This window comes from Erythrolamprus reginae, chromosome Z (genome assembly GCF_031021105.1).
Source record: "Erythrolamprus reginae isolate rEryReg1 chromosome Z, rEryReg1.hap1, whole genome shotgun sequence".
NCBI lineage: Eukaryota > Metazoa > Chordata > Lepidosauria > Squamata > Dipsadidae > Erythrolamprus > Erythrolamprus reginae.
This window is the reverse complement of record NC_091963.1, coordinates 97333705-97356490: the sequence shown is the minus strand read 5'-3', so window position 1 is coordinate 97356490 and position 22786 is coordinate 97333705. Positions and strand designations below refer to the sequence as shown.

The following is a 22786-nucleotide window of genomic DNA, read 5'->3' as shown; positions in this document are numbered from 1 at the left end:
TCTTCTAATATTTACCCAAATACTTTCAAGAAGGTTTTCATCTCTAGTATTCCGTACCTCTGTAGAAGTCTAGTAATTGTTTACATACAGAGGTATTCTACCCCATTTGTTGAGTTGTTTCTGCTTCTTTTGAATAATTTATATCCTTCTAGCAGTATGTTCCAATCATGAATTCCCTCCCATTAAGTTTCAATAATAGTAATAATATCATATATACCCTCATATATTCAAACTTCAAGTTCTCCCTATTTATTACCCAAACTCTGAGCATTAGTGTAAAGGCATCTGAGCCTTCTATGGCTGATCTTCCGTTTGTTTTCTTCATCTCCTATTTTATACCTAAGTTTCCAGTCTTTTTCACCACTCTCTTTGTCTGATTGGTTGTCTTGGGGACTATGCTTAAAGATTGGTCTGCCTCCATTTCCATTTTTCTTTAAATGTCATATACTGGTTCTTATGGGATGCAGCCCATCTCTTGCCAAAAGTCCTTTCTATAGAAATGCAAACTATGGTCCAAAAATCCAAAGTTCTTTCATTGGCAGCATCTCTTGAACCTGTGGTTTACTTCTACAATCCTCCATTCCCTTGTTGAGTGTTGACTTTCCCTTGAAGATAAGAACACTACTGATGCTTCCAAATGCCTTGTCTTTCCTCCTTTGAAATTGTTCTCAGGCTCTTAATTGCATAATTTGTCCCAGAAGAAAGGGATAATAATTAGTGGACTTGATTATTTTATTAAGACTCCGTGTCATATCTTTAATCTTTGCAACACACCACCATTATTGTTGGTTTACAGATGGCTTGATTCCCTTGTTCCCTCATAGATCATTAACCCATCCACGACTTTATTTTTAGGCTGCGGTGAGGGAGTCTAAGCTGATTTATTTCCTGTCACTGGACCACTTGACAAACACACTTTTCCATGTGTCTGCATGTTTTCTTCCAGACGGAGGGTACAAAATAGCAGGAACAGCCTTTTCAGATTTTTTTATCTTTGAGTGACGTTCTGGCATTGCCTTTTCTTTTCCTTGATATTTATTTCTTTTTTGTTGTGTTTGGTTTGGAAACAGACTTCTACCTTTACTAGGAGTTCATTATGTTCACCAATGAATCTCAGAATGATTGATTTCAGAGTGGCTATCCTTGTCTACAGATTCTTCAGTTTTTCTTCAAATAATTCAATTTACATTTGATGCAGATGGGCAGGAATACATATTGCACAAAATTACAAATCAAGCAGCTTTTTCCATGGCTTTGTTATTTTTCATACAAATGCATCCAATAATACTTTGTTTTTTCTTTTGTGGCATTGTTCATAACTCCACAAGAAACAGGCAAACCGAATCTTTATAAACAATCTTATCTGTCAGAGTTAATTCTGCAACATTATTTCTCATTTTTAAAAAACTTTCTGATAAAAATTAGTCTTTTGCTCCCTCCTTTGATTAATGTTGAAATTACACTTCAATATAAGGAAGCAAAACAGCCTTCGGATAAAAGTTGTGGTAGTTTTTTGCCCTAAATTACATAGCTATCTGTTAAAAATTGATCTTTCTCTCAGATTATCCTTTTGATCCCTCTTGTAGTTAATGTTGAAATATTACTTATATACAATGGAGAAGGGCAAATTAGGTTTCTTCTGTCTTCTTAATTCACAGTTTACAATCCTCAAAAAAATTGCAGCTTTGCTTTATAATCAATGTGAATAAAGCCTTGCTTTGTTATTGTAAACAGTTTACATTTCTCAAAAATTTGCAATGTTACTTGACAGTTAGTATCTAAAAATAAAAACAAAGTCTGAAAATCGGAGAACCATTCAGTTCATAAGAGATAATTTATAGGCATAAGTTTGTAGTTGGTATAAAACAAGAGGTTGGAAGATAAGTCCAACTGCTGTGGTTCTGCAATGCTTGTCTCTATAGCATAAGAAATGGGAGAGTAGACTATAAGTGAAAAAAGTCTCTTTTTAAATTGCAAAAAGCACCAAGATGAAGGTGATTTCAACTTAGTATTTGTCAGTTTTTGTTGAGGAAGTTTTGGGGCTTGGAGGGGAGAAAAACAAAATGAGAACAAAGGGAGTCCAGATAGCTACATATCTCAGCTGAAGTCACCCAAGTAAAACTTTCATTTTCCATAGTCTTCTCTTCTCTCCAAGTCCAGTCTTTTCTCCATTCACACAATTTCCTGTGGGTCTTCTGAGCTTGTTGGAGGTTGTTGAAGCTTTTAATCCACTCATGCTGCAGGGTGTGCCTTGCATTCCTGGTACCAATCCCTCTGCAACATCTGATTTGCAACTGTTTCCAAATAACATCTGAAACCTTTCTAAGAAATAAAAGTGGAATCACTATAAAGCTGCCAAGTGATCCAAAAAGAAGATATGATTGTCAGTGATATCGAAACTTGCTGAAGAACTACTTACCAATTCCCTATGCTAATCCTCAGTCACCATCCAGCAAGCTAACCAAGAAAGTCTCAGCTGCATTGCCCTCAATAAAGTCAATTTGAAATTTTTCAAGATACAATAATCTGTCTAGAAATATCTGTAGAGAAACTTATATTCATCTGTCTTCAGAAGAACAAAAACTGATTGTAGTCATCTTCACTGGATTTAAAGCAGGCATTTAAAGAAGATATCTTATAATTGAATTGTATCTTTTAAACATTATACTCAGTTAAAAATTAAATTCGTTTTATCCCACTTTCTTTATAATTTCTTTCCCCAAATTATAGCTGGTATAGATGCTGCTTTCAAATATTGATTCTACAATTACATTGCACAAACTTATATTGATGGAGTATACACAATTTTTGAAACAAACCGTTCCAACAATTCCAAAGAACCAGTCCTGGTCTTCATAGCATGTTCTTATCATAAATATATACATTTGAATGATTGTAATACAGAAAGGAACTCTTGCAATCTTGCAATATGTTCAGCGCATTAGCAAATTCAAAAAATGGAGAGAAAGATTTCATTGTGATTGATTAATTGAGGATGTCATTTTAATTGAAGATGTCATTTTAATGTTCTGAATGTTCCATAATAACAAAGATGGGAAATTGGTCCAAAATCAGATTTGTGATGATTTAATACATTTCTAAAAATGAATTTTTTTTGAGGTCACCTTTATTGGCCCTAGAAGCACAGGCTCTCTTACAATCAATTAATGTATTAAAAATGAGTAATTTGAATTGTGTGTTGTGTGTTTAAGTTAATGCATCCTAAAAAGAGGATTCAAAGCACATGATATATATCAGAAGGAATATCAAATCATAATAACACCAGTCACTGTGAGAGGGATCTTAATGGGATCAATACCAGTAACTGTAACAGGGATCTTGGAATCCTAGTGGACAATTGGTTAAATATGAGCCAATAATGTGCACCATTGGCCAAAACACCAACGCAATCCTAGGCTACATTAACAGAGGCAGAATCAGGAAAACATGTGAAATAGTACTACTATTTTACAAAACCTTAATAAGACTAATTTAGTCACTATTGGAAGAGCAACAAGGATGATTAGTGGGCTGGAGGTTAAAACTTAGGAAGAATGGTTGCAAGAATTGGGCATGTCTCTAATGAAAAAAGGAACCAGGAGAGATAGGATAGCAGATTTCCAATATTTGAAGGGCTACCATAAAGATGAAGTATTTTCCAAAGCACCAGAAGGCAAGAGAAGAAACAATGGATGGAAACTAATCAAGGTGAGAACCAACCTAGACCTAAGGAGAAATGTCCTAATGGTGAGAGCAATTAACTATTCGGCTTGCCTTTAGAAGTGGTGCCTCATTGCTGGAGGCTTTTAAGAAGAGATTGGACAGCCACTTGTCTGGTATAGTGTCTCCTGCTCAAGCAGGAGGCTGAACTAGAAGACCTCCAAGGCCCCTTCCAACTCTTTTATTCGATGTTTTATAATCCCATTTGTCTAGGATGAAGAAGGATTTATTTCAATAGTCACCATAGCAATATCACTGTGGATACATTACACCCCCCTTTAGTCTCCTTTCCTGGAGAGAAGGGCAAAAAACAACCAGAGCAGCACTTTTCCTAGCTCAGAATCCCCAATAGAAAGATAACATTTTAAGGGCTTTTAGTTAAGAGTGTCATGTAAATTTTCTTCTTTTTTTTTGTTTTTTTGAACATTACATTTTTCAAAGAATAACACTATATTACTTATGCTTTATTAGAGCAGTTCAAAATTGTTGGGAGAAGAAGCAGAACATTTTCCATGTCTTTTGATTCAGACATTCTTATGAACAGAATATTTTTTTTACTGCATACCCGGAAATCAAAGACATCCTCTTTCTAATAGAGAAAGGAGGAATTTCTAACATATCCTGTGGAAAAGTTTGTCCATTACAAGGGAAATGGCTTCTCACAGGTGGTATTTTTTAATAGAGTGAAATTAAATGCATATTTTCCACCCATCCCCACTGGATTAAATTAAGATGTGACCAGTCAGTGGAATCAAAATCAGGAGTCCTATTATAGACGCTTAAACGCTTCTTATGAAATTGCCTCCTTATATATTTGCATTTACCATTAAAAACTGGCACAATGCATCAAACAAGATAAATAACGGTAATTGTAGGCAAATTATTAGGCTAATTGTATTTTAAAGTAAGAACTAAATATAGAAAAATTCTTTTTTCTAGATCACATTGATGAAAGGATTGTGTGCAACAGTGTTGCTCCTGAAAAGGATGTGGATGGATTCCATATTTTCAATATTGGGCGATTGTGCCTTGACCAGCCCTCCGTTATACCTGCCACTGCTGCTGCAGTTTGGGAAATAATAAAGAGAACTGGTAACTGAATTAAATGTTTAAAGGAAATGGGGGTTAAATGCATTCTGGAAATTTATCTGATAAAAAGAAGTATATGCTTAAAGTATAAAATATCAGAGCGCCATTCTTTCAAATAGTTTCAGTACTAAAATAGGCTTGACCTACATTGCTATCAGATTCCAACCAATGCCCTAATAAAAGCAGGAGCCTCAAGCCATCTTTAAAAAAAAAAAAATCCAGTTGTTTATTAGGAGTGCCCTGTCAGCACAAACTAGTTGAAGCCAGCTCTGACTTCACCCAGTTTGTACCTTGACTCTGATCCTGTTTCCCTCTACCCCCAAGGTATGTCACCAGTCACATTCCCCAACGAAGCAATTTCACAGGTTGTAGAAGTCACTCGCTCTAGCCATTGTGGATCTCCGTAAAGATGGCCTTGACTTCTGCTGGCTAGGATGTGTTTTGTTTTGACTGAGGTAGGAATTCCTCGGTGCAGCTATGAGGCATGATTTCCACAGTAAATCCACAGTAACTGAATTTAAACATGCCTGGGATAAACATATATCCATCCTAAGATAAATGCAAGAAATAGTATAAGGGCAGACTAGATGGACCGTGAGGTCTTTTTCTGCCGTCAATCTTCTATGTTTCTATGTTTCCCATCCCCCTGGCTATTGCCACTCAGGAGTGGGTCAGGAAAGCTTTGCGAGTTGACACTAATTCTATTTTATCTAGACTGCAGTCTTTGAAATTTAAATTCATTCAGATTCCCTTAGATCTTCTAAGTTCTTTTAGGGAAGTTTTCAGTTTTCTCTTGCACACATGCTTTCTATCTGTGTGATTTTAAATTCCAGAAATAATAATGGAATGACAGTTCAGTTATATAGATGCTCTTTTGAAAAGGAAGACTGAGCAACATGTATAGAATAAGATTTCTTGAATTATCCTGGGCATAGTAAAACAGCTTATTTTCTTAGTCCTTTGTTATGGTGTCTATCTTTTCCTTAGTGATCATATTTTGTTTTTTATATAAATAAATTCAAAATGCTAAATTTAACAATGAACAAAATAATATTGCAGTTGCCTGTTGTTATTATTATTAAATTATTGTCTTCAAAAACTCATATTAAACTTTTTGTAATAATAAAAAGTATAAAAGCCTAAATCTATCACTCTTATGATTCTGTAGTAAAAAAGGAAATTAGTGTATAGTCAGGTCTTTTCTTAATGGGAAAATTAAAGATTTGATTTCACAAGCTTCCATATGTTTTTTGTGGGGTTTTTTTAAGGAATACAAACATTTGGAAGAAATGTTGTTGTAGTTGGAAGATCAAAAAACGTTGGAATGCCCATTTCAATGCTTTTACATACTGATGGGGAACATGAAAGGCCTGGAGGTAGGTTGAAGAACATTTCCCATTATTCTATTGGTAACTTTAATAGGGAGAGGGGGGAAAGATCTCATTCCTTATTGTGTATGCAATAAAGTCAGTTTTACTTAATCGGAGATAAGATTTTCTTTGAGAATAAATTTATTTTGTAAGTAAATAAATACCCTATTGCCACTGCTTATAAATGATAACTTGCAGTGATATCTCTTTATCTTTTCCGGAATTCTTAGGATTGGAAGGGTGGGATTATATTCTGTTTTGCACTTATTTAAAAGACTAAAAACTTTCTGTATAATATAAGATTCAACAGGATGGTTGACAAGTATGTTGAAATGTCTTCTACATAAATATATAAACGTATTTATATAGACAGTGTCAGGTCGAAGTCTTCATGTGGAGTTAGAGAGTTCAGCCTGACACAACACAAGGGGGGATGGGAGGGGTAGTGTGTAGTCAGAGGGGAAAGTTACTAGACACAACCAAAGATTCCTTTCTCCAAGCCAAGGCCACCATTTGTTCTGCCTCAACTGAAGAGAAGAGGAAGTTGATAAGCCCCTGCACACAGACTGGCTCTCGTGATGAACTTGTGGGTGTGGGGGATGTAAGATGAACCTTAACCTAGGTGGGATTCTGGGAAGGATTCAGAATCGGAATGACAATGGCGTAGCTAACATGGTTCTGTTAATAAATCAAGCTCTGATTGAGAGAATTGGACTGGGACTTGGTTTATTTCTCAGATGCTATTTAGAACGCTGACAGAGAGATTTATAAGTGATTATTATAATTTTAAATATGTATATATGAAAAACTTATTTTTTGTGTCAATGTATGTTTATTTTTTAATTGTTTGTTTTTCTGTTTTTCTTTTTTATGTATATATTTAATAAATAATATTTTAAAAAGACTAAAAACTTGCAATAAAAATGGGAAAATAATGTTTTTGTTTAGAAATACAAAACTCCATGTTTATGCACTGTACGCTAATTCACTTATCGTTCCATATGTGCTTTTTCTTTTCTCTGTCTTTTTTACTTATATATGTGACAGGTGATGCTACTGTGACAATAACTCATAGACATACACCAAAAGATCAGCTGATGATCCATACGCAGCTTGCGGACATTGTGATAGTTGCTGCAGGTGAGGAGCATTATCAATTTTTAAAATGGAATTAAACATCAGTATTGTGCTGTTTCTGTAATTCAACATTTAATGTGCTTTGCTGAAATGTATTGTATTTTTTGGACTATAAGACGCACTGGTATGTAAGACGCATCAAGATTTCAAAGAGATAAGTAAGAAAAGAAGTGGTTGTCCTCCCTGGCCCCCAGGAAGCCTCCCCAACCCTTTCTGGGCACTGTTTTTTACAAGAACAGGTGAAAAACGGGCTACTTTTTTGCAAAAAAAATGAGGTGTGCAGACAGTTTGTGAGGCCTGCAAAGTGCTACCGGAGGAAGGCAAAAATGCCCCCATTTTTGTAAGAAATGGCCCATTTTTCACCCTTTTTTCACAAAAGCGGGGGGTGTTTTTGCCTTCTCCTAGTTCCTAGAAGTACTCTGCAGGCCTCCCAAACCCTCTGTGTACCCTGTTTATTTTGCAAAAATTGGTACATTTTTAACCCGTTTTTGTGAAAAACCGGAGCATGCAGAGGGTTGGGGGGGTTGCAGAGTGCTCTTGGGGGCTGGGGGGAGGCAACCCCCGCTGTTTTTGCAAAGAAATGCCAATTTTTTACCCTTTTTTCAAAAATGGCATTTTTGCCTTTCCCCTATCCTCTGCTTACCCCGTGTTTGCTTTCCCGCCAGCACCTAGGAGCACTCTGCAGGCCTCTGTGCGCACCCCCTTTTTTGCAAAAATGGCCTTGTTTTTGCAAAAAAACAGGACGTGCAGAGGAGTTTGATAGGCCTGTAGAGAACTTATGAGGGCTGGGGGAGAAAGCAAAAATGCCCTCATTTTTGTGAAGGACAGGCTGTTTTTCACAAAAACGGAGGCGTTTCTGCCTTCCCCCAGTGGAGCTGCTCATCTTTGGAAGGGTGACTCATGCATTCTAAACCAAGAAATGTCTCTTCTGGACTTGTCTTTTTCCTTCTTTTTCTTCTTTGTGATGGATAGGAGTCCTTCCCAGCCTATGGTTTCTAGTGATGTTGGATCAGAAGTTCCATAATTCTCTCCCAGATGATTATTTTTATTTATGTCTTTATTTTAGAAACATAGAAGACTGTGTGTGCGCGCGCACATGCGTGTATTATATATATATATATAGTGTCTTTCCTGAAAAACACTTTTCTTTGGTTCTGTAAACTTAATTGCATTGATGATTTCAGGTATTCCAAAGTTAATTACGTCTGATATGATTAAAAGAGGAGCCGCAGTGATTGATGTTGGTATCAACCATATTCATGATCCTGTCACTGGAAAGACAAAGTTAGTAGGGGATGTAGACTTTGAAGGTAAGCCAAATTCCTATGTTCTTAGAAATGCAAAATATTTTTTTTAATGAAAGAAATGAATAATCAGTTTTGACCTTTATTTCCAGAGGAAGAAATTAAGTAAATGCTTAACACTAAGTATATAACTAAAATTTAGTTGACAGCTCTTGTCCCTCCCCCATCTTTTGCAAGTCTAATACGGGGGTGCGAGTCACTTCAATTCGCAGAACACCTGAACCAGCATGGATGGCTCAGGAATTCTGGGAGTTGAAGTCTAGAATTCATAAAAGGGCCATAGTTCCCTGCGCTTTCGACCTGTGCATAAAGGTTCCTCCGCCTGTTTATGGACGTATATTTTAGAATTTACTTTGGAATCAAGATGTTGCTTCTATAAATTGTCTCTATTAATTACATTTAATTACACAGATTAATAGTTCTTAAAATAGACTTCTCTTAGATAATCTAATATTTAATGATATACAAGTAGTCCTCAACTTATAACTATTGTTAAGCCCAAAATTTATGTTGCTAAGTGAGACATTTGTTACGTGGGTTTTGCTCTATTTTACAACCTTTCTTGCCACAGATGTTAAGTGAATCTGGTTTCTCCATTGATTATGATCCCAGGACATTGCAATATGAGTCAGTTGCCAAGCATCTGAATTTGATCATTTATTGATTTGATTTGATTTGATTTGATTTGATTTGATTTGATTTGAATGTTGCCCAATCCCAAAGGATTCAGGGCGGCTTACAGCAAAGATAAAAACAATATAAAAATGATAAAATACAACAGTTAATTAATACGATATAAAACCCTTAAATAATATCACTGCAGTCGTATCATCAAACTTCCCAATCAAGTCATGTCTAGACCAGAAATTTAGGTGTCAGTTCTCACAGCCCCCAAGCCTGCCAGCAGAGCCAGGTTTTTCAAGGCCTTTCAGAAGGCCAGTAGGGCGAGGGTAGTATGGACTGGGGGTTGGTTGATTCCAAAGAGCTTGGGCTGCCACAAAGAAGGCCATCCCCCGTGGGCCCACCAACCAACATTGCTTCCAGGACCTGAAGAAAACTAACCCTGTGGGTTCTAATCAGTCGTTAGGAAGTATGCAGCAGAAGCCGGTCCTATAAATCATGTGACCACATTGATGTTGCAATGGTTGTAAGTATGAAAAATGGTCAAGTTACTTTTTTTTCAGGGCTGTTGTAACTTCAAATGATCACTAAATTAACTGTTATAAATTGATTACCTGTATAAACGTTATTATGTCCTAAGTGCCCAGAGTAACTTTATTACTGAGATGGGCAGTATATACATTTAATAAGTAAATAAATAATATAGCTTATGGTTCTGATATATAGTACATAAACATTTTATACTAAGTTATCTGCATTTAGAGGTTATACTCAAAATTTGTAGCTATGAAAATAAAATATACTGTATAATGTTAAACGTGCCTTACATTTGCAAAATCGTTAGTTCAAGAAACAAAATAATGCTCTTATTAGACTATTTTCGAGTAATTTTCTGGAATGATATATCCAATTTGGTTTTTAAGGACTTCTAAGAATGTACACCCTTTTGTGCAGTGGATTCTGTTTATTAAGAATGAATTTCATATCTTTTTGAAGTTGAAAGAACTGAAATTTCTGAGGGAGTTGCAAAATGATAATACTATTCACCCAGGGTAAAATTCTTAAATAGAACAAGACAGTTTCTTAGAACCCTTGAAACATATTCTCTGAAATTAAATATGAAGCATCATGTTAAGTTGTATTTAGAGAAAAAAAGATAATACAATATAAAATAAATACTTGAGTATCTAATGTGGTGGGTGGCCATCCTTCCTAGAGCAATGTCTAATTTGGATAACAGTCTAATTTGAGCCCAATTACAATGTTACCTATCAAATTATTTTTTAATGAATTAGAATTGCAGATTGGAGATTTCCAATCTCTTATGAGCCTTTTCCCTTCATTAATGCTCTCAGTTCTCCACCCCCACATTATGAATGTAGTTAAGAAAGCTATGAGAGCTGTTGATCCAGAGGTTTGGGTGGTAGGGCGACTATGTTTATTGAAGGAAGAATAACTCAAGTGATAGAAACAATATATATTTTTAAAAATGTCATTCTATCAGTTCTATTGGTGCCCAATAAAAATTCCTTATTTTCTGCAATTTTTGTAATAAGTGCCATATTTTTTGGAATTATAAGATGCACCTTACTTTTGGGAGAGGAAAATCTACCTACCAGGTATTCGTCTGGCTAGCGTTCTTAGTCTGTTCAGTTTCAGCACATTATTTTATCCCCTGGTTGGGGCTGAAAAAGCCTTTTTCAAAGGAATGAATCCAAGCCTGCAAAGATTTAGGGCAGGAAAACCTTCTTTGGAGGGAGTAGGAAGTTCTAAAAATCGTTAGACCTAGTTAGGGCTGGAGAAAAAAAGCTTAGAAAATGCTACATTCAGAGCATAAGATACACCCAAATTTTCAGCCTCTTTTGGGGAGGAAAAAGGTGTGTCTTATACTCTAAGGTAACTACAACTTTGGTTTCAGGAAACTGGGCAAATAATATATTGTTTCTAGTGTCAATGAAGAAACAGGAACTGTAATTTATTTCAAATATGATAAATCAATGGTTAAAAAAAGAATTGAACCGATTCCTGGGCATATGAATAATAAATGGACAAAATAGAAAGAGGCAATAGAATCCATAGGCGATGTTAACACAGGCAAGATGGTGATTGTGATGTTTATTAATTAATTAATTAATTTATTGGATTTGTATGCCGCCCCTCTCCAAGGACTCGGGGCGGCTCACAACATACCAAACAATACAATGTACAAATCTAAAAATCCAATTAATTTTACTAGAAAAACTTTAAAATTCTACTAACATTTAAAATTATTCATTCCCATTCATATCGCAAAAGTCTGTATGTTTTGCGATATGAATGGGAATGAATAATTTTAAATGTTAGTAGAATTTTAAAGTTTTTCTAGTAAAATTAATTGGATTTTTAGATTTGTACATTGTATATTGCAGCACAGATAGGTCTTTAAGCCTTTATGGAAGGCGAGCAGTACGAATCTCTGGGAGGAGCTGATTCCAGAGGGCCGGGGCCCCCTTAGAGAAGGCTCTTCCCCTAGGTCCCACCAAACGACATTGTCTAGTTGACTGGACCTGGAGAAGGCCGACTCTGTGGCTCATAACTGGTCGCTGGGATTCATGCAGCAAAAGGCGGTCCTGCAGGTATTCTGGCCCAATGCCATTTAGGGCTATAATTGAGCCCTGGCCCTTTTTCTAATAAAAAACTGGTAGGACTTATGATGCTGGAAATCAATATGTTGCTTGTTTGAAACCTCCTGTTAATACTGCTGAAAACAGATTATATGTGGTGACATGAATGTAAACCTCTTTGCATTAACCCAGGGATTAATAAATAACTATTCAGCAAGTGGAGAAACCCTCGCATTCTGATAAAGGAACACTGATGTGTCTGAATCAAGCTTGAGTTGACATAATTTCAACTGGTTTCTATTAATTCCTATTTATTTGAGGCTTTATGATGTGTCTTTAAAAAAAATTCCTGCTGTTCAGCTAGCTCTAGATGCTCTCCAGAAACAACCTATGAAAATATTATTTATATCTATCTATTTATTTATTTATTCATTCATTCATTCATTCATTCATTCATTCGATTTTTATGCCGCCCTTCTGCTTAGACTCAGGGCGGCTTACAACATGTTAGCAATAGCACTTTTTATCAGAGCCAGCCTGTTGCCCCCACAATCCGGGTCCTCATTTGACCCACCTCGGAAGGATGGAAGGCTGAGTCAACCTTGAGCCGGTGATGAGATCTGAACCGCTGACCTGCAGATCTACAGTCAGCTTCAGTGGCCTGCAGTACTGCACTCTACCTGCTGCGCCACCCCGGCTCTTGTTGTCCATTGTTGGGGTGGGGGGTGGATTGCATTTGAATATATGCGTATTTTAATACAGGTTTTAACACAGTTTTTCCTCTCTCTCTTATCAGAAGTAAAGAAGAAAGCTAGTTTTATCACCCCTGTCCCAGGAGGGGTAGGACCAATGACAGTTGCTATGCTTCTGAAAAATACCTTAATTGCTGCAAAGAAATTGATTTACTAAAATGTGTAAACTGAAGTAATTCTATAGTTATATAAACATTTATTTTTGTTACAACTTTATTTATTAAAATGTGTTTAATTATGTTATATTATTAAGAAAATATTTATTTTCAAATCTGTTATATAAATGTATTCTTGCAATGAACTGATTTGACTGATTTAAGGTTTGAATTTATGTAACTTCTATGCATAACCCCTGTTTAAATGTTTGATATCTGTTGGAGTTGTACTGTTTAAAGATATATTATCAACTGGATTTGAAGTGAAACCAAAACCTGGATCTGAGTTTTAGATATACAGTATAATGCAACTCCAGCAGACAATAATAAAGGGCTCACAAATCATTATGCACACAGGTGTGGGGACGCTCAAATGAATGCTAAGAACCGTGAAATAGGCTTAACGGACATGAATCAAGAGTTTATCTCTGGAAACATGGGTTTTGTTGATAAATATAATATGTTCACAATTGCAAAACATCAAATAAATTGTATAAAAAATTTAAGATGCTTTTGATCTAATTCTCAGATGTATATTTATGTAAAAAGGAAAATGTTATCCAAAGGAAATGATTGTGTTTCCAAGCAGTTTTCATCTACCTCGAATTTATTTTTTGCAGCTGAGAACTAGACATTGACCAAGTAAGTTAATTCTACTTAACTCACTTGAAGCATAATTCCCTTAGCAGAGCAAATGAGATTCTATCTAGGAGGCACAATCAGATTTGATTAATGTTACAGTCAGAATGAATATTTAGATAAGATAACCTGTGATTTTTGCAAATAAAGCATGTTCTAAAAGATATATTATTATTATATATTATGTATCATATATGATTAGGAACTTAACTAACCATTTAGCTATACTTTTTTATTCAGTTGCCAGAATAGAGCTAAATTGGTTTTCTTCAGGTAACAAAATATAAACAAAAGTGTTTAAAATCCTCTCCCTTTTTCTTAGTTATCACACTGATGTATTTATTCTCATTGTGTTTCTCTGTCATTGTTTATTTTATTGTTCTATTGTTTTACTGCTGTTTACACACTTTTCATTTTTCTTTCTTATTGTATGCTGCCTAGAGTAGCCCCAAAACAAGATAATGGCTGATAAATTTAATAAATAAAGAAATAGAATATGAGTTATTTAAATTTTTATGAGATGAGATGGAGGTTCTTAATTAAGCTTATTTATCGTTTTCCTGCACTTAGACAGATTTGGAGTATTTTTTAAAAATCTGTTAATAACAATAGACAATTTCCAATTACAAATTCCAAGTTTAGGCTGTGATAATTTCATGCAATAATATTGTAATGCTGTAATATTGCAGTCTTGAACTTTTTTTTAAATAAGAATGAAGTTATTGTTTAGATGTAAAGCATTTGGACTGTGAAGCATATTTCCTCAGTTTAACTAACATTGTTCCTTAGAGCAGTGTTTCCCAACCATGGCCACTTGAAGATATCTCAACTTCAACTCCCAGAATTCCCCAGCCAGAATTCTCTGGCTGGGGAATTCTGGGAGTTGAAGTCCAAATATCTTCAAATGGCCAAGGTTGGGAAACACTGCCTTAGAGGAAAGAAACTTTCCCATATGGAGGAATAAATTGTCTCACTACAACATGTTAAAACCAGGAGGCATGTAAGAGGAAAAGGCACACTTAGATGAAATCCGGCTTCTTCTGGCTCCTTGTGATAATCTTCTTGACATTGTTATGGAAGTGTTTTTTTTCCCTTCATTCATTCATTCATTTATTAGATTTGTACGCCGCCTCTCTCCGCAGACTTGGAGCAGCTCACAACAACAATAAAACAGTATATCATAAACAAATCTAATATTTAAAATATATCTAAAAAACCCATTACAGTGATCCCCCGGTTATTGCGTCCCCGACCATTGCGAACAGGGTAATTTGCGATTTTTGAACCCCGAAGTCAAAACACCATCTGCGCATGTGTGCCTTTTTTTTCTATGGGCACGCATGCGTAGATGGGCCGGGCAAATCAGCTGCTGGGCGGCTTCCCTGGGTCTTCTCCTGACTCCTGAAGCGGGGAAGTTCGCCAGGAGTCAGCGGAGAAGCGGCGCGCCTGTTTTAAAAGATCGGAGCCGGCCTGGGGGGGGCTTTCCAGCAACCCACGAGCCCCCAACCCGGGCTCGTGGGTTGCTGGAAAGCCCCCCCAGGCCGGCTCCGATCCCCCAGGCCGTGTCTCCTTCTCCCTCCTCCTCCTCTTCTTCCCCGCTCTTCCATCCTTCGCCGCCGAGGTCGCCAGGAAGGGAGAAGAAGAGTCAATGAACGGCGCCAGCAACCCACGAGCCCTGGGTCTTCCCCTGCTGCAGCGAGCGCCAAGCGCGCCTCCAGGAGGAGAAACTCGAAGCGCCGCGGACAGCGAGCGGGTTGCCTCCGGGCAACAGGTGTTATTCGGGAAACTGGGAGGGAGGCGAGGCGACGTTCACTCTCGCTTGACTGCAAGCCAGAAGCTTCGTCCTCCCCCGCAGATTGATGGCTGCCAATCTCTGCTCTTCCCCAACAGGAGTCTGCAACCTTGGAAACTTTTAAGACTTGTGGACTTCAACTCCCAAGGTTTCCTTACATGCTTTGCTAGCTGAGGAATTCTGGGAGTTGAAGTCCACAAGTCTTAAAGTTGCCAAGGTTGGAGTCCCGGAGGAGAAAACGTAAAATCGGCCTCCAGATCTCGCAGCTGTTCATGCTGTCAAACTTACCCGCTTCGAGTTTCTCCTCCCGAAGCGCGCTCGGCGCTCGCTGCAGCAGGGGAAGACCCAGGGCTTGTGGGTTGCTGGAAAGCCCCTCCCAGGTCGGCTCCGATCCCCCAGGCCGTGTCTCCTTCTCCCTCCTCCTCCTCTTCTTCCCCACTCTTCCATCCTTCGCCGCCGAGGTCGCCAGGAAGGGAGAAGAAGAGTCAATGAACGGCGCCAGCCGCCGCCTCGCCCAATGCAAAGCGCGAGAGCCCAGACCCGGAGGCAACCCGCTCGCTGTCCGCGGCGCTTCGAGTTTCTCCTCCCGGAGGCGCGCTCGGCGCTCGCTGCAGCCAAAGATCCGGGTTTCCCCTTTCTGTGGGCAGCGGACGAAGGAACCTTCCCTGGGTCTTCCCCCGCTGCAGCGAGCGCCGAGCGCGCCTCCGGGAGGAGAAACTTGAAGCGCCGCAGACAGCGAGCGGGTTGCCTCCGGGTCTGGGCTCTTGCGCTTTGCGTTGGGCGAGGCGGCGGCTGGCGCCGTTCATTGACTCTTCTTCTCCCTTCCTGGCGACCTTGGCGAAGGATGGAAGAGCGGGGAAGAAGAGGAGGAGGAGGGAGAAGGAGACACGGCCTGGGGGATTGGAGCTGGCCTGGGGGGGCTTTCCCTTTCAGGGCGGGCGAGCGGCGGGCGCGGCAGCAGCGAGGAGTTCGCGTGGGCGGCGGGGAAACCCCAATCTTCGGCTCCTCGCTGCTGGGAAGTAAAAACACCATCTGCGCATGCGCAGATGGTGTTTTTACTTCCGCAGCGCTACTTTGCGAAAACCCGCTCATTGCGGGGGGTCCTGGAACGGAACCCTCGCAACGAGCGGGGTATTACTGTATTTTAAAAAACATACAACACAAGCATAACATACATAACACTATGTAAAGCCTGGGAGAGATGTCTCAATTCCCCCATGCCTGACGACAGAGGTGGGTTTTAAGAAGTTTGCGAAAGGCAAGGAGGGTGGGGGCAATCCTAATCTCCAGGAGGAGCTGGTTCCAGAGGGTCGGGGCCGCCACAGAGAAGGCTCTTCCCCTGGGTCCCGCCAGATGACATTAGACGACTTATCTTTTTTATAGGCTATCTTTGAATTCCTAAATAGTCTACACCCAACTCCGCTGTGCTAACCCTACTGAGTTTCCAGGAAGTTTAAATATATAGTAGCAATACGAATTATAAACATGGCTCTAATATATTGTATGACTTATCTATATAAATTTGTCTCATGCTGAATTCTTTGCCATACTCCATAGCTAGAGAGATTTATTAATATGGGACTTTTATAATAATTATCTCATTGCATTTCCTCTTTAATTTCATATATCCATGACATCCTTAAACACAGACTTCTCATTCTTCATGTATTTCTAACTAAACCATTCACATTTGGCTTGCAATGCCAATGTTTTCATAGATCATACAGTGTTCCCTCGATTTTCATGGGTTCGAACTTTGTGAATAGCCTATACCACAGTTTTTTTAAAAATATTAATTAAAAAAAACTTCATGATTTTTTTTCTATACCATGGTTTTTCCTGCCCAATGACATCATATGTCAGCTTTGTTATCACAAAAATTTCACCCGTCATCGCTGATGGCCTGAAATCTCCAACTGATTGTGGAACTTTGGGTTCCCAACATGACTTGCTCTATACACTTTAAGGCCTCCCTTGACAACCTCATTGCACCGTACAGAGCCATGTTAGGCCAGAAAAAGAAACTGCACCAACAACTACCCATAACTATGTTCATCACGAAAACCAAGAGGTCTGTCATGCCATCGCCTTCAGCGTCCATTGCAGAAGTGCCCGTTGAAATTATGATTGAAGAAGATCCTTAGTTATGTTAATATTTTTTGCAAATAAATAATAAAAATAATAATTATTGTTAATAAATAATTATGTTTATAAATATCAGGATCACTAAGTGTTTTATTCAATGGTGAGTACCAGTAATAATGGTGAGTCCATTTTTGTTAAGGGAGTGGGAAATGGTAATTTAGGGGTAAAGGGATGGCTTGGGATACTGTCCCAAAAATGGTGTATTTACTTCCGCATCTCTACTTTGCGGAAATTCGACTTTCGCGAGCGGTCTCAGAACGCATCCCCCGCAAAAATCGAGGGAACACTGTATATCAACTTTCATTCTTGGAGTACTTACAGGTACAACTATACCCAGAGTCTGACCATATTGCAAAAGAATTGATTTCTTTTTAAAAAAAAAATATGTATGTATGTATGTATGTATTATGTATGTGTTTATATATATACACATACATAATACATATATATATGTGTATACATACATAATACATATATATATATATATATATATATATATATATATATATATATAAAAATAAACTTTTTTTAAAAAATCAATTCCTTTGCAATATGGTCAGACTCTATATATGAGATAAGCAATTGTCCTATTAAATGTCTTATGTAGAATCTATATATGGAAAACTGTGATGAAATATTTTAATTAAATAGCAATATCAGATATGGGCTGAAAAGATCCAGATAATTAGTAAATAGCAGCAAAGAGATATATAAAACCTCACCTAGTGGTCATAGTTCCCTCTAAGCTGAGCAGTGAGCAATGGCTCACTTAAAAATCATCATCAACTCAGAGTTTTTCAAGCCTGCCCAGAAGCTGAGAGGGAAAGAGTGAGAGAGAAAGAGTGCCGCCCAGTCCCGAAGGGACTGCCGCTCAGACACTATAATTTTCCGCCCACCCCAAAAAAAAATTAGAGGGAACACTGCTAATGGTTATTTTAAAATTAGCAACCCAGATATGGTATCTCTATCATTGGTAGATTTGCGGAGCAAGGTTTCAGAGGATTGTCTATGCCAGTGATGGTGAACCTTTTTTTCCTTGGGTGCCGAAAGAGCCTGCGTGCACGCTATCGCATATGTGCGAGTGCCCACACCCATAATTCCATGCCTGGGGAGGGCTAAAACAGCTTCCCCCACCCTCCAGGAGGCCCTCTGGAGGCCAGAAACAGCCTGTTTCCCAACTTTTGGTGGGCCCAGTAGGCTTGTGTTTCATCCTCCACAGGCTCCAAAGGCTTCCCTGGAGCCAGGAGAGGGTAAAAACGCCCTTGAAAGCTCTCTGGAAGCCAAAAGCACCTCCCAGAGCCTCTGTGTGAGCCCAAAAATCAGCTGTCTGGCACACATGCACACTGGAGCTAAGCTAGGACAGCGGCTCCGCATGCAACCTGTGGCACCCATGCCATATGTTCACCATCACTGCTCTATGCTATTGAGAAAAATGTGATCCTTCAGTGATACCGAATGTAGTATTGGTGATTCCGAGACACTTGTATCATTTTAAAGCTGGTTTTCTTGAGGACGAGGTGAGGAGAAATGAATTAACGCATCATCCTACTAGATGTGATGGTGGGGAAGGAAAGTCCAGTTGCCTTTTGAAAAAGCCCCTTTGGAAGATCCTACTTGATGGCCACTAGGGGGAAGCAAATAACTGTTAGTTTTGGTTTGTTCAAGTCACGTCTTATTTGTACTCATGGTGACAAGGTCTTGCAGTTTTCTTGGCAAGATTTAAGATGCAGTTTGCACTTGCCTCCTTCCTAGGGCTGAAAGTGAATGAAGAATGACTAGACCAAAGTCACCCAACGGACTTGGTGACTAGTGGCATTAGAACTCATGGCCTGACATCTTAACCACTCGGACAAGGACTTAGTGTGTCCTTTTGCTGTCCTCTAGCAGTCATACATGTTTTAGCAATCCAAATATGCAATACCCAACAATAAATTAAACAACCTTTAGGTTTATGGGCAGGTTATTCATAACACCATTAAAAGGATACTCACCTGGTTCTAAACAGTGGCTGATATTTGATTCAGATTTATGCAACTGATAAGGGCATTTGCCCAGGTTCGCCTGATGCACCAGTTGCAGCCCTATTTGGACAGGGAATCATTGCTCACAGTCGCTCATGCCCTTATCACCTCGAGGTTCGACTACTGCAACGCTCTCTACATGGGGCTACCTTTGAAAAGTGTTCAGAAACTTCAGATCGTGCAGAATGCGGCCGCGAGAGCTATCGTGGGGCTTCCTAGATTCGCCCACGTTTCTACAACACTCCGTGGCCTGCACTGGCTGCCGATTGGTTTCCAGTCACAATTCAAAGTGTTGGTAATGACCTTTAAATCCCTTCATGGCATTGCACCAGAATACCTCCGGAACCGCCTTCTACCGCACGAATCCCAGTGGCCGATAAGGTCCCACAGAGCTGGCCTTCTCTGTGTCCCGTCGACCAAACAATGTCATTTGGCAGGCCCCAGGGGAAGAGCCTTTTCTGTGGTGGCCCTTGCCCTCTGTGATCAACTCCCCCCGGAGATTAGAACAGCCCCCACCCTCCTTGTCTTTCGCAAGTTACTCAAGACCCACCTATATCGCCAGGCATGGGGGATTTAAGACATCTCCCCCAGGCTTTCTTATATTTTATGTTTGGTATGTATGTGCTCTATGGTTTTTAAATTGTTGGGGTTTTTTATATAATTTTATTATTAGATTTGTTCCATTGTTATACAGTGGTACCTCGAGATACGAGTTTAATTCGTTCCGGACCTGGGCTCTTAAGTCGAGCAGCTCTTATCTCGAACGACTTTTCCCCATAGGAATTAATGTAAATAATTTTAATTGGTTCCAGCCCTCAAAAAACTCACAAAGTTAGTCTAAATTATGCAGAAAGACATGTTTTTAATGAAGAAATGTACATGTACATATAAATGAATAATGAAGTTTCTTTCACTTAACTTGTAAACTTTCTTAAACTTTTAAATTTACATATGTTCAACTTCTCTGCCACCCAATCCTGTAGGACAGAGGTCCCCAACCCTTTTTGCACCAGGGACCGGCTTTAAGCGATCAAGAGAGGAATGGGTGAATGAATGGACGGAGGGTGGGAAGGAAGGAAGGAAAGAGGGAAGGGACAGGAACAGAGGAAGGAAGCAAGGAAACTTATGAAAGGGGAGAGTAAGAGAGGAATGAGTGAAGGGAGGGAGGGAGGGAAGAAGGTGGGAAGGAGAAAGAAAAGAAGAAATAGAGGAAGGGAAGGTAAAAGAGAAAGAAAAAGAGCAAGAAAGAAAGAAAGAAAGGAAGGGGGAAGGGACAGGAACAGAGGAAGGAAGCAAGGAAACTTATGAAAGGGGAGAGTAAGAGAGGAATGAGTGAAGGGAGGGAGGGAGGGAAGAAGGTGGGAAGGAGAAAGAAAAGAAGAAATAGAGGAAGGGAAGGTAAAAGAGAGAAAGAAAAAGAGCAAGAAAGAAAGAAAGGGGGAAGGGACAGGAACAGAGGAAGGAAGCAAGGAAACTTATGAAAGGGGAGAGTAAGAGAGGAATGAGTGAAGGGAGGGAGGGAGGGAGGGAAGAAGGTGGGAAGGAGAAAGAAAAGAAGAAATAGAGGAAGGGAAGGTAAAAGAGAGAAAGAAAAAGAGCAAGAAAGAAAGCTGCAAGCACCCCCCCCCCGAGCCCCCCAGGCCGGCTGCAACCTTTTAAAACACGCGCGCCGCTTCGCAGCTGTCTCCTGAAGCCGAACGCGGAAGTTAGCGTTTGGCTTCAGGAGACAGCTCCTTGGCGCTTGTATCTCGAATTTGGGCTTGTAAGTAGAACAAAAATATCTCTCCCCTCCCAGCTCTTATCTCGAGTTGCTCTTAAGTAGAGCAGCTCTTATGTCGGGGTTCCACTGTACTGTTTTTTATTACTGTTGTGAGCCGCCCCGAGTCTTCGGAGAGGGGCGGCATACAAATCTAATAAATTGAATTGAATTAAATAAATTGAACTCTGTAATCTATCAGCCCCAGCTCTTTGGAATGAACTCCACCTATTTCCTCACCCTATCTAAGTTATTCATTATCACAATTTCATCAACAAATAGTCCTAGATACTTGATGTGCTGGGCCTTTCCTGGCTAAGTCAGAACTTTAAATAAAAAATTGGGCTATAATGAACAGAATATATATTCAGAATGTAACACTAGAGGTGACTGTTTAGCTAGTAGAATCAACAAGAGCAGTAGAGTACTAAGAATGATGATGCCTAGTAGCTTCATTCTTACAGTATATGCTTAACTAAACAAATCAAATCAAATCTTTATTATGATTTAAGATCTGCATAGCTTAACTAAGCATGTTGTGTAAAAGGTTTAACATGAAATCATTTCTCCAAATGAATCCTATTGCCAAAACTCTAAATCTTGGCAATTTTAAAATTTTAAAATTCAATTCTTGAATTTTATGGACTTCAACTCACAGAACTCCCCAGCCAATAGGATTTGATTCCCACGTTTGCCCAGACTTGAAGTCTATATATCTTAAGGTGATCAAGATTGAGAAAGTTTACTAGAGAATTAAGTTTCCTTTCCTGGTTGTAGCCAGTGGGGGGGGGGGGGGGAATCCTAGAAAGACCATGCTTATCTAGCAATGACATATCTATATTCTCTGCCTCTGTCTTGCAGCGGTATTGGGAGTGTGCAAAAAGGAAATGAAGCATCTGAATTTTGATCATGTGACTTTCCCTCCCTCCTCTCCCTCCCCCTTTCTCTTTCTCATTAGGTTGTACTATTTGTCATTTCATATTTTCATTGCTGTTAATTTGGTACAACAATAATTGTGTGATTCGAGAAAGCACAATTTAAGCTATATGGGAAATCACCTAGGTTCAAAATGATATTTCTTCCTATTTATTTATTTAAGTATTTATGTATGTATTCATTCATTCATTCATTCATTCATTCATTCACTCACTCACTCACTCACTCACTCACTCACTCACTCACTCACTCACTCACTCACTAATTCATTTCTATGCCCTCCTTCTCCTGAGGCTCAGGGTGGCTATCTACATAAAATTGCATTAAAAAAACACAGTTAAAAGCTAAATAAACATTCATACGTCATACATCCTGCGTTCATTCATTGGGCAGGGCAAGATATCAAAGTTTCAATGACCCCAAGCCTACTGGCAGAGGTGGGTCTTCAGGGCTTTGCGGAAAGCAGGGAGAGTGGGGGCAGTATGAATCTCTGGGTGGAGTTCATTCCAAAGAGCTGGGGCATCTATAGAGAAGGCTCTTCCCCTAGGCCCTGCCAGGTGACATTGTCTAGCTAATGGGACCTGGAGAAGGCTGACTCCGTGAGACCTGACCGGCCACTGGGATGTTTGAGGCAGAAGACCGTCCCGTAAGTAATCTGGTCCCATGCCATGTAGGACTTTATAGGTCATAACCAACACTTTGAATTGTGTTTGGAGATTAATTGGCAACCAGTGGAGCTCGTGGAG

The 22786-nt window shown here is 39.2% G+C and overlaps 1 protein-coding gene across 1 annotated transcript in view; it reads left to right on the top strand.

The window, feature by feature from the left end:
• The window catches only part of MTHFD2L (methylenetetrahydrofolate dehydrogenase (NADP+ dependent) 2 like), a 32267-nt gene extending 18389 nt beyond the window's left edge, over positions 1-13878 (top strand). Inside the window, exons 4-8 of the mRNA XM_070730020.1 lie at positions 4660-4812; positions 6078-6185; positions 7227-7319; positions 8501-8626; positions 12641-13878. Of these exons, the coding sequence (XP_070586121.1) occupies positions 4660-4812; positions 6078-6185; positions 7227-7319; positions 8501-8626; positions 12641-12753 (593 nt within the window). The 3' untranslated portion in view covers positions 12754-13878. The remainder of the gene's footprint in view (positions 1-4659; positions 4813-6077; positions 6186-7226; positions 7320-8500; positions 8627-12640) is intronic.
• Positions 13879-22786: the final 8908 nt, after the last annotated feature.